Raw genomic sequence first — 15,852 nt, 5'->3', positions numbered from 1 at the left:
TCCATATGTAGAGACCTAAGTGGATCCCATATGTGTAAAGTCCACGGTATAGCCTCAGAGCCCGTGTTTCCCCAGCAGACTTCTGCCATTCCATGAGGGTTACAATCACCTCTAATCTTCCATATGCACCTAAACGGATGTCATATGTGTAAGTGCTTCCGAAACCTCCTTCGGGAAGGATAGGGCTTCCGCAACGTTCCTGTTCCAAGTGGTATGGGTACGTTTTCCCAGTGTTATCCAATCTCACTGAGTGGGTCTTCTTGTTGCGTGTCCCGGCCTACACCAAAAAGGGGCGTAGGAGGCTCGCACAGGCAGTATCAATGGCGCTTTGGTAGGGATCCCAATTCAAGCGGCAGCTGGATGCAATCATCGCATGTCAATGTGCATTGGCTCGTTTAGTTTACACTCGAAGTAGATTGGTCTCTCGAAACGAGATCCCCAATTTGTCGGTCACGACGTGACGTCTCCGTTCCCTCCTCGTTACATACGTAACCGAGACGTTCTTTATAGTAGTAAAAGTTTCTTTAGATTTTTTAAATGTTCTTCACACTAAGAAAAAAATGGTTCTTGTTCAATGAAAGGTTCTTTGGGGAACTCAAATGGTTCTTCTGTGGCATCGCTGCATAAAAAACCCATGTCGGAACCTTTCTTTCTTTATTTTTAAGAGTGCAGCGATCATAGAGAACAATATGTCTTTGTAAAAAAAAAATGGGTCAAATTGAAATCAGAGATAGGAAAATTTGTTTAGACATTCATGACATTATCGTAAAGCTTGGTTATAAAAACAAAATCTGGCCTATATGGCCTATTCACCAAAAATGGGTAAAAAAAAGATCTAAAGACAATAGACTGATCAAATGAAAAAGAACTGATTATTGCACAAGAAATGATCATGAAATGTCTAGAAATGAAGCTTCGAGTCCGTCTTCCTCTCCTCTGCTCTTATCCTCTTACATTACATTTTTGTTTTGACACTCAGCTGTAATGTTAGCCCCTAAATGATTGATGACCTTAAAACTAAGCGAGAGGGTGTGTACTGGGAGATTAGGTTCTTACCACCTGCAAGGTGGCTACTGGGTGTTTCCTCCTGGCAGAGGTGTGAATCTTCCATCTTTCAATCACCTACATTTTTGAGTCTCCTCTCTGGAGCCTCGGGACACGGACACACCCACTGCTGAAAGTGGATTTGGCTAATGGGCCAGAGTAGCTGGGCTACATTCCTCTGGCTGATTATTTGTGAGACTTGTGTGGAGCAGTTGAGAGTTACAGAGATGTGGCTCTTGGATATCATTCAAAACCTTTAAAAAGCATTCGAAATCCCCAATAGGAGTAACAGCAGTTCAGCCAACATGAACAGGGAGTGTACTGTACCCAAACAATCTGACATTTACTATACACATTCAATGCTTGTGGAAATAACAACAATTTATATCATATAATTTAGGTCATTAATCATATTTAATAGCACTGCTTTTTATTTATGCTGAGTTTTCCTTGTTCCTGGTCAGAGTGGCAAAAAAGCAATGCAGAAATTCTAATTTTATTTCTAACATTTTTAGAGGAACAATCAATGAATGAACAAACAAACATATCGTCATCAACAAATTACATAGGCTTCCAGACAATCCACATCCAGACAATATTTGTAGTTTTAAATCTATCAAGTGTCAGTTGCATGTTCACTGTTATTCTAATGCTTTTACTGGCAATTAAGGGTTTGGTCTTGGTGCTTGGCTTTTATTTGTAATCACATGTTTAAGTAATTACCACTTACACAATACTTTGTAAATTGTCTTAGTAGAAGTGTTCTGTCTAGGAAAAAATATGTGAGCCCTTCAAGGTTGTCACTTGTTTACCACAGGGATGATAGATGTATATGTATGTACAGTATGTATATATTCAATAAGGTATATACTGTATATATATATATATATATATATACAGTCAGGTCCGGAAGTATTCGGACACTGACTGAGTTTTTGTACTTTTGCCTTTATACACCACTACAATGGATTTGAAATAAAAAAAATCAAGATGTGATTGAAGTGCAGACTTTAAGCTTTAATTCAAGGGGTTGAACAAAAATATAACATAAAAGGCTTAGAAATTACAACCATTTTTATACACAGCCCCTCATTTTCAGGGACTGAAATGTAATTGACAAATAAAAGTAATCATAAATAAAATGTTCATTTTTGATATTTTATTGAGAATCCTTTGCAGGCAATGACTGCCTTAAGTCTGGAACTCATGGACATCACCAGAGACTGGGTTTCCTCCTTGTGATGCTTTGCCAGGACTTTTCTGCAGCTGACTTCAGTTGTTGTTTGTGGGTCTTTCTGCCTTTAGTTTTGTCTTCAGTAAGTGAAATGCATGATCAGACCTTAATTCGATTGTCCACATGATCATTGATCATCATTGAGATGGAACAATGAATTCTGAATTATACCAGCAAATTCTGAAGGAAATGTCAGGACATCTGTCCGAGAACTGAATCTGAAGAGAAAGTGGGTCATGCAGCAAGACAAACGACCCCATGCACACAAGTCGTTCTACCAAAGGATGGTTAAAGAAGAACAAAGTTAACGTTTTGGAATGAAATTCCGGACCTTAATCCAATTGAAATTTTGTGGAAGGACCTGAAGCAAGCAGTTCATAGGAGGAAACCCACCAACATCACAGAGCTGAAGCGGTTCTGTACTGAGGAATGGGCTAACATTCCTACAAGCCGTTGTGCAGGACTGATCAGCAGTTGCAAGAAACGTTACTTGCAGTTATTGTTGCAAAAGGGGGTCACACCAGATACTGAAAGCAAAGATTCACATACTTTTGCCACTCAAAAATATTTAACACCGGATCATTTTTCTCAATAAATAAATTACAAAGTATATATTTTTGTCTCCTTTTTTTGATTGGATCCTCTTTGTCTACTTTCAGGATTTGTGTGAAAATCTAATTATGTTTTGGGTCATATTTATGCAGAAACATAGAAAATTCTAAAGGGTTCACAAGCTTTCAAGCAGCGCTGTATATATATATATATATATAGAGAGAGAGAGAGAGAGAGAGAGAGAGAGAGAGAGAGAGAGAGATTTTCACACAAGTCCTGAAAGTACTCTGAACCCTTTCGATTCCCGGATTAATCACCATTGGACTGTTGCACTGATCACTCCTGCCGTTGCTTTCAATAAACCTGCTGTTGTGTATTACTTTCCTGTGTGATTGCTGACTATATGTGTGTGTGTGTGTGTGTGTGTGTGTGTGTGTGTGTGTACCTGGTATTTATCACGTTATGGGGACCAAATGTCCCCACAAGGATAGTAATACTAGTACATTTTGACCTTGTGGGGACATTTTTGAGGTCCCCATGAGGAAACAAGCTTATAAATCATACATCATACATCATAAGTAAAAATGCACAAAGTTAAACACACGATATGTGTGTGTGTGTGTGTGTGTGTGTGTGTGTGTGTGTGTGTGTGTGTGTGTGTAACTACAACTTTTAGAAATATATTTATGGTAGAAATAAATATATTATATAAAAAAATATATAAATATTAGCAATATATTTTGGATGGATGCAAAATGTAAAATGTATTTTTTTTTTATATGGGGCCCTATCATATACCCAGCGCAATGCGGCGCCAGGCGCGACACAAGTGTTTTTGCTAGTTTCAGCCCAGCGCGGTTTCACGTCCTGCGCCAGGTTGTTTAAATAGCAAATGCATTTGCGCCCATTTGTGCGCTCATGGGCGTGCTGGTCTGAAAACGAGGTGTGTTCAGGCGCATTATTGGCGCGTTGCTATTTTGAGGCAACTGAAATAGACTGCGCCATTGACCAACTAAAACCTGGTCTAAAGTCAATGGCGCAGTATTTTTTTATTTAAAGAGCGCGTTAGTATTATGCGCCTATAGGCGGGTCCACGACGCGCGTACACTCTTATTACACACAGGCAGGGGCGTAAATTTCGTCTAACAGTTGGGGGGGACAATAAACCTAAAATTTATCAAGAGCAATTTTTGAAGGGGACACAAATAATACAGCTAAAATTGTACTTTTAAGGATATGTATACACAGAGGAAAGCCTTACTACTATTAGTGCAGCAGGGAGACCGTGCCAAATTAGACAACTTCAAGCTGTTGTGGTCGCTCCGTGACAGCGCTCGTATCAGTTGTAGACGTTACTATCCGTCACGGTGTTGCCAAGTCCGCGGTTTTCCTGCGGAATTGGGCTACTTTATTACTGTTGCCGCGGGTTGTTTTTCATGTCCGCGGGTTGAAGCGACCCCAATAACGTGTATTTTAGCCATTTTTACCGGGGGACCCCTCGAAACTCAGTTAGTTTGGGCTAGTTTTGAGTAGCAATTGGGCTGGATTTGTTGTGAAAACCTGGCAACCCTTTCCGTCAAGCAGGTAACGTTTATTATTGCTAACATAGCGGGCTCATCGAAAAATACATTGGCATCATCTGTATTAACAAGAAAATAATCACTTCATCGATGTTTAAGTGAATAAAATAGCCTCGACAGCCTTGGAGTTACACAACTATTGACTTTGTTTATCTCTTTAGACAGCATAAATATTGAACATTTTCAATGAAAGAAAAACAATAGGCTACGGTTTGGCCAAAAACATAATTCACGTCTTTATAATAGGCTAAATTAGGCTATCTAAGTTAAAAGGTGTTAGATTGTTTCATAAAACATAATTCCGAAATGAATTCGTCCAAAAGAACATCCTGTGTCTTGAAAACATGTTAGGCTATGATTGTCAAACTCCAGTAAATAGGTCTACATAGGCCTATTTGACAGAAACATTAAATATTACATTAACGAGGACGTGTCGTGCATTATACTCATAATTATATGATATGTTTATTTTAGACGTGGGTTGCCACGCCTGCAATTAAATTGTGGTTAGGATACCTTCCGTAAGATGGATAAGACACGAGGATAAATCTTCGGGACGTTAATGGGTAGCCTAATCGCGTCTCTTCATTGAGCAGGTTCATTTTATCATTTGCGATAAAACCAGAACAAAAGCGCACATGAAGTCGCCTTTGTGAGTGAATTTTATTTTAAAATGTTTGGTATTATAGATTAACCGAAATAACTAGTTGTTAGCAGAAGTGGTTTGTGTTTAAGTCCATTTATGGTCCACGTTCCTGCATGGGACATTTGAAGGATTCCTTACTTCCGTACTGCAGAGGACATTTTTGTTTTACCCAGAAATAAATAATTTATATTTAAAATATTTAAATATATATATAATAAATTAAATTTCAATGCTGTTTCAATTAGTTTAAAATAGGTTAATATAAGGATGGAGTTACATTATTAATTGATAATGACGACTATATTCACCTAATTGGCAATGTCAATAAGATTACAACTGTGAACGGACTTTTAGGTACTTTTGCGTTGGATGTCATATTTGCGTATCACTCTTAGGATCTGCTTTAACAAGACATTACTAGCCCATCTGATGGACAGCTTATCCACACCTACACTCTAAAAAAAGCGCGTTTTGAGCCAAATAGCTGGGTTTGTCCCTTTTTAACCCAGCGCTGGGTTATATTTAGCCCAGCATTTTTAAAAGTGTAGGCTAATTACAACGTACCTCAGAGAACTTGGATTTGCCTGTCAATTTAACAAATTATTTAATTTGTTATGCCATACCATTATCTCACATATTTCAAAGCAAACTATGTCCCATACTCAAATTTCTCCTTAACTCTTTTTGTATTGATTACAGGCCTTGTGATAGGCCTATGCCTTCCTCATCCAATGGAGTTAACCTACATCAGGAGAGCATTTGTCAGCACCGGGTTTCAGCTTTAGTCAGTGAAACACGTGCCATAGCATTATCACCTGCCCTCAAATCATAGGTGATATAAGCACACCTACACAATACACAGTATCTGGGCAACAGAGTGCAGAAATATACATACATACACACCAGAAGAGAGACACACACAGTGACGACGCCAGCTAGTCTGGCCTAAGACGAGAAGTATTGTTATTAACCTCTTTTCCCCCAGTGTGAATGAAAACCAAAGTGAGGGTATATCCTTGTGTTATGACTTCAGGGGCTGGCTTTGTTCTCCTCTATAATGTACACGTAATTACAGACTGGGATGGAGAACCCTTTCTTTATGTGTCTCTCGCGCTATCCTCTCTTTCTCTCTTATTGTGGCCCATGGACTTATCCCTGTCAGACTTTCTCCATTCTTCGTTATCTCACTCTCCTTCTCTGTCTTTTTGAGCCACATTTGCTAGCTTAGTCAATCATAGAGGATTATAGGCCTATACTGTTTAGCTCAAATACCCCCAAATGTTAGGGAAATGAAAATATTTTTTAGTTATTTCATTCTCTTTTAGCTGTACAGGATATGTACAAGATGTATAGTGCATTGTGAAAATTGTGTTAAAATTGGTCTATATGAATATAAAATAACATTCAAATGAGGTTATCATGTTCTCAAATAACTACAGTGTCACTCTCTATAGATTTCCTCGAGTTTTGCCATTAAAGGTCAGGTTTCAGTCTGGACAGGCAGGCTTCGGGACTGAGCATCGAGGCTGGGCGTGTCGTGAGGGTTGGTTGTACCTGTGTGTTGAGGAATATTGGCATAAGATAAAAGCACCTATAAATTGTGTAATTCTCTCCTCACTATTTTGGTTTAATAACACGTGTCCTACAACCAAAACATGCAACAACCTCGCGCATCATTAGCGGCTCTTTTCAGCGCTCCTCCTCTCAACCGAGATAAAAATGAGTTTTGACGGAAATCAAACAAGGCGGATTAATTAGCTGTTGGATGCTGCGATCACTTTGTCTTTTCTCACTTCCTTAGCCAATTATAATTTGCTTGAGAGCTAAACTGTTTGCCTAAAATAACTAAATCGGATTTCTGTCGAAACTTTCCTGTGTCCTCATAATATTAACGTTAGTCATTTTAAGGAGAAATACATACGGCAAATTATCTTACAATCACACGGTAAAAAAAAAAATATAGAAGAAATAGGCCGAGCGTACGTATTTTTAAAGATAATAGTCATACGTTATTTTAAAATATTTTTATAAAATCTACAACAAAAATAGGCTATATTGTTTGGAGGTTAAAATAGCTATAGGCCGTATAATTTTGTTGATAATATTATTTAAATTAGGCCTAGCTGTTTTATTTAAGTAAAAATTGTGACTGCTCTTACATGTTTTAGCCTAGAAGTAAAAATGTCGAATTCTTAATGTAGCTCCCAAAATTACCTTCGCTTATACCATCACGTTTAGTTTAATTTTATTTAGGCTATTGTTTAATATTAGCCTACATTTTATGTTGTTTAGTTAATGTTTATTGAATTAGCCTATTTTAGTACGTGTGTTGATAGTGTTTCGTTTTTATGTTCACGTATTTTCATATAATTTTGATGATAAATTTTCATAACTAATCATGTGACTTTCCATATCACTTATGTTATTCTCCTCAGTGAAAAAAGTCTTGAAAGCAGTAGGCTAGGCTATAACATATTATAGGCTGCTACTACTGAATAGCAGTGATTCACGAAATGCCTCCGTAATGCTCGAAACATTTACGATAAATCTATATGGCAACCACAGTTGTCACTCATACATTTAGGTTGACAATTTAATATTTGCATATCCATGGCCCACTGATTAATTTTATTTGTCAACCTTTGTGAATTTTATCATTTAGAAGACTTTAACGTTTTTGAGAAGTTTCCTAAATGCCCTGTTTTTATTTCTTGGTATTAATGGTATTAAAACAACGAATCAAACGATTGTTTTTTAAATCGTGTTGATAGGCCTGCATCAAAAGCTGAAAACTTGTGAATTTTCCCGAACATATTACACTAGTGACGTCATTGCGTCTAAAGAAATGACGGGCCCGGCGCGTGCAGCCAATAAGAGAGCGCGTTCTCACTGCTGGAATTAACTCCAGTATGTGACGAGACTGCAGAGATTAACTTCACAGACCTCACACACAGCCAAAACGAAAGCAAACACACGAGCGTCGCGTTTTCACGGACATGGATTTTTCTAATGGACCCCTTTAAGCGATGGAAATCACATGACTCTTCTAAATAGATGCTGCTTGTTTTTTAGGGTGCATCGTTCTAATGGACATAACTCTAAAAAATGACTATGACTTCACTGTCTGGAAGTTTGGTGGCTTCAGACCCCTCAAAATCGGCTTTTCTGGAGTTCAGTCACGGTTACCAGTCTCACCAGCAGCATTCGCCCGGTGTGTCTCATGCGCACTATCCGGTGCACGGTTTGCATCAAGGCACACATTCGCAGTACGATGCGGCCTTCTCCTCGGGCGCTGCTTCGTACGGCCGTCCGCTCACTTACCACTATCCCACAGCCCATCACCACCCCGCTTACCTACCCTATCAACACAACAACGCGGTCGGTCATTCAAGAGTAGAGGATGCAGGTAATGCGCTTTCCATCACCTACAGATTAAAAACGTATTACTAAATTCCGTGTTGCGCCAAAGTTAAGCTATGGCTGAGAAAATTAGTTAGCCTATACGGGTCGCAGCATTCGTGATTGTTTTCTGAAGACATAAATGCAGAATTTGGGTTTGACATGTACGATTATTGCTCCTGAAATTTGTTTAATTTAATTGCCGACGCAATTCTAATTAAAAACATGCCAAAACGTTTAAACTCCCACTGTGAAATGGGTCAAAGATTTATTGCAAAGTTTTATATATTCACAATTTTTTTAAACGGGCTGAGCGCATTAAAAAATCCTGGAGAAGTAGAAATGCTCATTTAAAGCTCAGTATAAAGACAGAAGATCGAAAATACACGGTAGATCGTTAAATCACTTTGTCAAATGTAATTAGGCTACTCTGGATTTAAGCATAGCCTATTTGCTTTAGTTTTACTCAACTTTAAATGGATACTTTGTATCATTTTTTTTCTAATGCCATATTAACTTTACTGGCTTCGCAATATGGATTAATATAGCTACTGTTATGACTCCAATTAACAAATCAAGCAGCCTAATTGTCGGACCTCGCGCACACACACACACGGATCTTTGAAACTTGTCTTTAGATTGCAAGATCAAAAAAGAGAAAATAAATAATTACTGGCTTGTTTTAGTCTTCATATGACAAACTATTAATAATTATATAATTATTTAGCCTATAGGCCTACCTTTTTTTTTTTATTAAACTGAAATTTGACTATAAAGTTACAAAATATTCATATGGTCTAACACACAGAACCTGCCTTTTCAGATATTTCATAGTGAAAGGACTGTTTTAAACCTAATGTCTTGTATGCGGTTGACAAACGTTTTCTTCTGACAGAATGGCCTAAACATTTTTGAGACATTATTTATTTTATTTGATTCATTTAACAGTTATTAGTAGCCTACATATTTTTAGCCTATATATATATATATTTTTTTTTTTAATTGTTGTTATTAATATTTTTTAAATGCAATATTTAATCTTCTTACTCAAGATTCCGAGAAGCAAAGTTCCATTGAAAGTGGAGAGATACGACTGAACGGGAAGGGGAAGAAGATTCGCAAACCCCGCACGATCTACTCGAGTTTACAGCTGCAGGCGCTCAACCAGTGCTTCCAACAGACCCAGTACCTCGCGCTGCCGGAGCGCGCCGATCTGGCGGCCAAACTGGGGCTGACACAAACACAGGTACGAACATACGACAACACTGAATCAAAGATGGAAAAAACTCCGTCTGTACGCCATGATGTGTGTATCTGTGTTTGGGGTCCATTCTGACAAGAAAAATGGTTCATACTAAGAATAGGGAATAAAAGGTAGTTATTTTTCTAGAAGGCTGGATCTAGTCTAAGAACAACACAAACCAATGTGAAGTCTTCAACAGGTAAAGGTGTGTAGTAGGCCTGTGTATGATTGTATAGGAGAAAGCAGAACGTTTAGCGCGTAAAGTGCGGTTCGTCCTTATGGCACGTTCCCAAATACATCGTTATCTAAATATTAAGTAAAAATGTTCGTAAAATATCAAAAAGGTAGAATCACTTAGCCTATCGAATCATTTATCAGGGACAAAGGAACGAAAAATAAACGATAATAATGGAGGCCTAATTTGCATTATTATAAAAAATAAAAATATGTCGTGTAGCGTATATTGAAGTGTTTTGTAAATATAGCACCAAAAAAAAACGTTTTGTAAAAAACGATACTTCGTGAGCTGTGCCTTCCACGGAATGACAGGCAAGGTAAAACTTCATAAAGGCTCACGTTGATAAGCACAACTTCAAGGTGTGATATAAGCTGTTCTTAATAATATTTCTTATACGATGAATATATGACCCTGCAAAAGGTTTTCACCGCAAATTTCGCAATCAAACAAGACAAATAAATAAATAAATAAATGTGAGCACGCGTCTCTTCCTGCTTTAATGGCAGGTTCTAATCTGCTTCAGTAATCAAAATCGTGGCAACCACATATATTGCATAATTGCAGTCAAAAGTAGATATTGCATAGTAGGCTAGATAAAAGGGAAATTGTATGAATAACTCTTTAAGTCCCCGTTTGTAGAACAGGCCACCTTTTTTTGTTCAGATTTATATTAAGAAAGTAAATATCCAACTGTCATTTACAGTAGTTGAGGATTATACCCAAAATGATTTACTGTATACTTATTGCAGTAACAGTTCCCTTACATGACTTTGTTGGGCACACACATTTATTCTAAATTGTTTTATTCTCATGACAGTGTTTTGTAGAAAGAATATGCATCTAATGCATTCGATTTTTTCCAAGCATGCTTTCTAGGGTTAATCTCTTTAGAGCACCAATATTTCTGAAACCCTGACTTATTAAAGTCATAATTATTTCTTGTTTTATATTCAGCAACATTAAGTAACATACTAAAACTTGTTTTTAATTTTTATGTGTGAACATGCGTGATAACTCATTTATTGAAAGGAAACATTAAAACATATCCTGGAATTAAGTTAAAATGGACAGCAAAGCTAAACATTTTCAAAAATAAAGCACACACATTTATTCTAAATTGTTTTATTCTCATGACAGTGTTTTGTAGAAAGAATATGCATCTAATGCATTCGATTTTTTCCAAGCATGCTTTCTAGGGTTAATCTCTTTAGAGCACCAATATTTCTGAAACCCTGACTTATTAAAGTCATAATTATTTCTTGTTTTATATTCAGCAACATTAAGTAACATACTAAAACTTGTTTTTAATTTTTATGTGTGAACATGCGTGATAACTCATTTATTGAAAGGAAACATTAAAACATATCCTGGAATTAAGTTAAAATGGGCAGCAACATATAAATCATAGCATAATTTAGCAAAGCTAAACATTTTCAAAAATAAATCATAAAATAAAATATCAAACTTACAATACGAATATATCTTATTGAAAAGTACACTCATCTTTTCCCCCCATTTAACTTTTTCACTCAACTCCTCTCTATGCCAACCTTCTGACCCCTTTTACACGGTGGCCCAGTTCACCTGACTTCACCCTACATTTCAGTAACTTTAATGAAAGGACACACTGAAGCTTCTAGAAAAATTACAAACCATCCACCCACACACAAAGTCTAACTTCGAAACAATGAAAACTTATGTAACTCAGAAAGCAATTTAGTGAATCATAAATTGGTGTTTTTTTTTTTTTTCAATTACAGTTACTTTTATATGATTTGTATGAAAACTTTTCATTTATTTCCATTTATTTAGCTTTTCAAATGCCTTTTTTGTATAGATTGAAAGTCTGGGTCTGGGAGTGCTGCAAATATAAAAATATGAATTATTCACTGATCTGTAATAGAGATTATATATAGAGCAGTGGAATTATTACATTTTTAAAACTAAACAAAGAGTGAAAGTGAAACTATAAGCAAAATCTATGGTATGAAAATAATTTATACATTATCTAAAAAAAAAAAAACTATTATGTCCTTCATTCCTACTAATTGCACTTACTATCATAACTTTACTCTAAATGAACAGTATATTAAATCTCCAATACAATTACATTATAAATATTCTGTTGTTTTGGTTTGGAAACACATTTTTCATTGACTAGTGTTATTGTTTTCTCTTGAGGACATTTACAGATAAGTATCTGTTCAGCAGGACAAATATTCAGCAGAACTGACACACATATCAAAAAGATGTGTGCGTGATAGTGTGTGGCCAGTTTGCAGAGCCAAATACTCTTTATTAGCAATTGAGATTCTGTCATTACTGCAATCAAAAAGTGTTGAATGTTGCCTCTGGCACTTGCTCCTGCTTTTTAGTCCAGGCGGCTCATTTAATCTATTTTCTGATACATGCAGACATCATTTTAGTACTAAAAATGAAAGCATCACCACATACCAGAAGTGTTCTGAATGCGGCAAGATGAACATCACATAAAAAAAAAAATTGTGAAAGCCTAAATTAGAATAATTATTTTGGGTGTCAAAGAAAACGGTAAGGGTAATTGGACTTTTATCCAGCTTAAAAGTCTCTTGGAAAACATCTTTAATTATGTTTCATTATAGAAGATTTTACAGCTCTGTGGGTGTCACTTTGATTGTAAATTCACAATTAGTATGAATTTTCCACGTTGGTCACACAATTAAGAAATTAAAAACACCATAAGTATAATATCATGGCTTGTTTATAACATATATTCTTTAAAAAAAAGGCATGCACAAGTTTGTGCAAGGGAGAGTTCTGGGTTAAATTTTGGAGTGATTAAGTAACAGCAATAACGTTTGGAGTTTTGTTTCATCCAAAAAACTGTCAAGCTTTTCCTCCTTCTCACTTGCAGCCAGCTCAAGCTGGTGTTGGCAGAAGTCTTGTTGTGTAAAAAAAAAAAAATTAATCATGCTGACTCAAAGATGGCAGAAATTCTTCTGCTTATTCTTCTGATACTGAAAATCAGTGTTTGTAGAACTCTACGTGAAGTCTACAAAAAGACAAGAAAAAGCGTAACTTCCCTGTGGTTGATACTGTAAAAGTTAATAAAACGTTAGTAAAAACTAAAAATGTTAGTCATTTTTAGCTGAAAAAAAGAAAAATGGTCCAGTAAAATCTGTTCATGCTTTAAGTTAATTTACATTAAATAGTAAACAAATGTAATTTAATAGTAAAATACATGTAATTTTACTGTAAAACATTACTTGTTTAAAAAGAACTATATAGCAATTTACTGTGAAAACCTGTATTTAACAAGATAACATGTCCCTTTATAGTAAAATGTGGTTTCAAATGGGGGGAGGGGGGCTTTACAGTACTTTATTTACTTTATTTACAGTACTTTATTTTACTTATATCTATTAACAAGATAACATGTCCCTTTATAGTAAAATGTGGTTTCAAATGGGGAGAGGGGGGCTTTACAGTACTTTATTTACTTATATAAATAAGTTACTTCATAATTGTGATCTGAAAAAAGGCTCAGAAGTCTTTTTGTGATGCATTAGATTCACTGTAAAAAATAACAAGTTGGTTCAACTTCAAATAATTTGTAACCTGGCTGCCTCAAAATGTTGTGTTAAATAAGCTAAAAAACTTTTGTTGTTTAAACATATGTTGGAGTTCCTTAAACCTATAATTAATAGTTGGGTTAACAAAGGTGAAGCTGAATCAACTTTATACTTTGTCTAACCAACAAGTTTTTAGTTAGCCAAACAAGACAAGAAAGTTGTGCTAACCTAACCTCCAAGTTGAAACAACATAAAATTAGTCAGACCAACAAACGTTTAGTTGTTTAAAATAAGCATTTTGTTGAATACATTTATAATTATAAGTTGTGCAAACGAAATAAAAATTGGCTAAACTAAGCATCTTGTTGAATTAACTTATCTTTTTAAGGCAGCCAGGTAACTTTTTTCAAGAATATTTCATGTTACTTGTTATGTTAAGTTCATTCAACTGGCTGAACTAGTAATTTGCCCACACAACAAGTTTCTATTTTCTAACAGTACTTGAGAAAAATGGCTCATGGATATTGAAGAACATGCAGAATGCTCTTTTATTTGATTTCAAAATTGACAGTTTCCTACTTAGCATTATTGTGTTTAGTATTAAAGTACCCCACCTTTAAAAAACATAGATGAACATTGACATTTAATTTCTTTGGAACAATTGCAGTAAATATTTACATTCCTTTCACTAATGCACATTTAATCAAAAGAACAGATAAGGAATTCTGAAATTGTCAAGCTCAATATAAGTCAGAGGTCAGAACATGCATCAAAGTGCATTCAAAATTTTAAAGAGATGCCATAACATGACAAAAAAAATGTGTGTTAAACAAAGTGCAAAAACCAACCAAAAAGCCCAAAGCTACTTAAAAAAAAAAAAAAGGTGATCAGGGTGTTTTATTTGCATTGTATATTGTTCATAATTAGAGCAGTATGTTTGTGGTCTATGTGTTTCTCTGAATTTTAGTCTGTTTATTTGGATGGCTGATTCTGATGATAACTTTATACAGTATCATCATGGGGCCTTCTATTTGATGTTTTTCATTGACATTTTATTATTAAAAATATACGGTCAATGTCTGAAACGTCACCATACATGCATCCTACCCAAACAATGCTTACTGTTCTGCATTTATTTTTATAATTCCTTCCAATCTTTTGTGTAATGAATAATAATATAAAGTTCATCATATACTTGTAAACAGATTAAAACATGTGTTGTAATAACAAATGCTAATCCAAATGCAAATGTTGCAGGTAAAGATATGGTTCCAGAACAAACGTTCCAAGTACAAAAAGATCATGAAGCATGGCTCAAGTGGACCAGAAGGAGAACACCTTCAAGCAGCTTCTGCAACACCGTGTTCACCAGGAATGCCACCCCTGTGGGATGTTTCCATGTCAACCAAAGGTGCCCCCATCCACTCTGGAGGATATATGAACTCTTTTGGACACTGGTACCCTGGTCATCATCAAGACCCAATGGCCAGAACTCAGATGATGTGATGGGATGTTTCAGAAAATCTACAGTGTATTCGTATACCCTTTACTGATCTGACCATTTCGCTCTGTTTCAGATCACACCAGCCCTTTTTAGCACTGTTTACTCACAGCCAAACTTTCTTCAAGTTCCTCCCCAGTATTTTCTTCATGAAGATTTACAATGCTGACATTTTTGCTTGCAGGTTTTTTTTTGTTTTTTTTTTTAAAGACTGTATAAGCAACCCTAACCTAAAAGTGGATTTTGTAAACTCTTGTAAATTTGAATAAAATGCCATTGTCTGATTGCCATGTATGTCTATACTGTATTTCAAAGCTTGCAACCTCAGTCATTCTTCTTGACTATTTATCAGTCTATTGCATTTTTTTCTTCCTTACAGTTTTAGTCTTGAAATCTTGAAATCTCAGTTTGACCCTTTTATTAATATAATGTCCTCAATATTTAATTGTCAGAAATTTCAGATTCATTTTTTAGGAATTATATATATATATTTTTTTATTATATTTATATATTTTTTATTATATTTAAATTTTTTTGTAATTATTATTACAAGTTTTATGTCCCTGCCGTGTGACAATTAATTTTTAAAACTACAATTATTCCATGTGGTCTCTTAGTTTGATACAATAAAATCTAAAATAAACAAAACAAATAAATAAATAAAGTTAAATGAAAAAAATAAAGTTGCATGCATAATAATTATAAAATAATTAACAGAATTATGTTTTAAAAAATTTAGATGGAGTATAGCATGTCACACCACAGGACATGTAAACATGCCAAATGGATTTAATCTAAAAGTCTCAAAAGTCTAAAAATATAATTTGTGACCCTGGAGCACAAAAGCAGTCTTAAGTCACTGGG

At 35.4% G+C, this 15,852-nt stretch overlaps 1 protein-coding gene across 1 annotated transcript; it reads left to right on the top strand.

The window, feature by feature from the left end:
• Positions 1-8,009: 8,009 nt before the first annotated feature.
• Positions 8,010-15,258, top strand: LOC107689696 (homeobox protein Dlx4a-like). Its single transcript, XM_016487816.1, has 3 exons — positions 8,010-8,462; positions 9,508-9,701; positions 14,745-15,258. The coding sequence occupies exons 1-3, from the start codon at positions 8,162-8,164 to the stop codon at positions 14,991-14,993; spliced, it is 744 nt and encodes a 247-aa protein (XP_016343302.1). The 5' UTR covers positions 8,010-8,161; the 3' UTR covers positions 14,994-15,258.
• The last annotated feature ends 594 nt before the right edge of the window (positions 15,259-15,852 follow it).

Source organism: Sinocyclocheilus anshuiensis, unplaced genomic scaffold (genome assembly GCF_001515605.1).
Source record: "Sinocyclocheilus anshuiensis isolate Anshui unplaced genomic scaffold, SAMN03320099.WGS_v1.1 scaffold813, whole genome shotgun sequence".
Classification (NCBI taxonomy): Eukaryota; Metazoa; Chordata; class Actinopteri; order Cypriniformes; family Cyprinidae; genus Sinocyclocheilus; species Sinocyclocheilus anshuiensis.
This window is presented reverse-complemented; position numbering and strand designations above follow the sequence as displayed.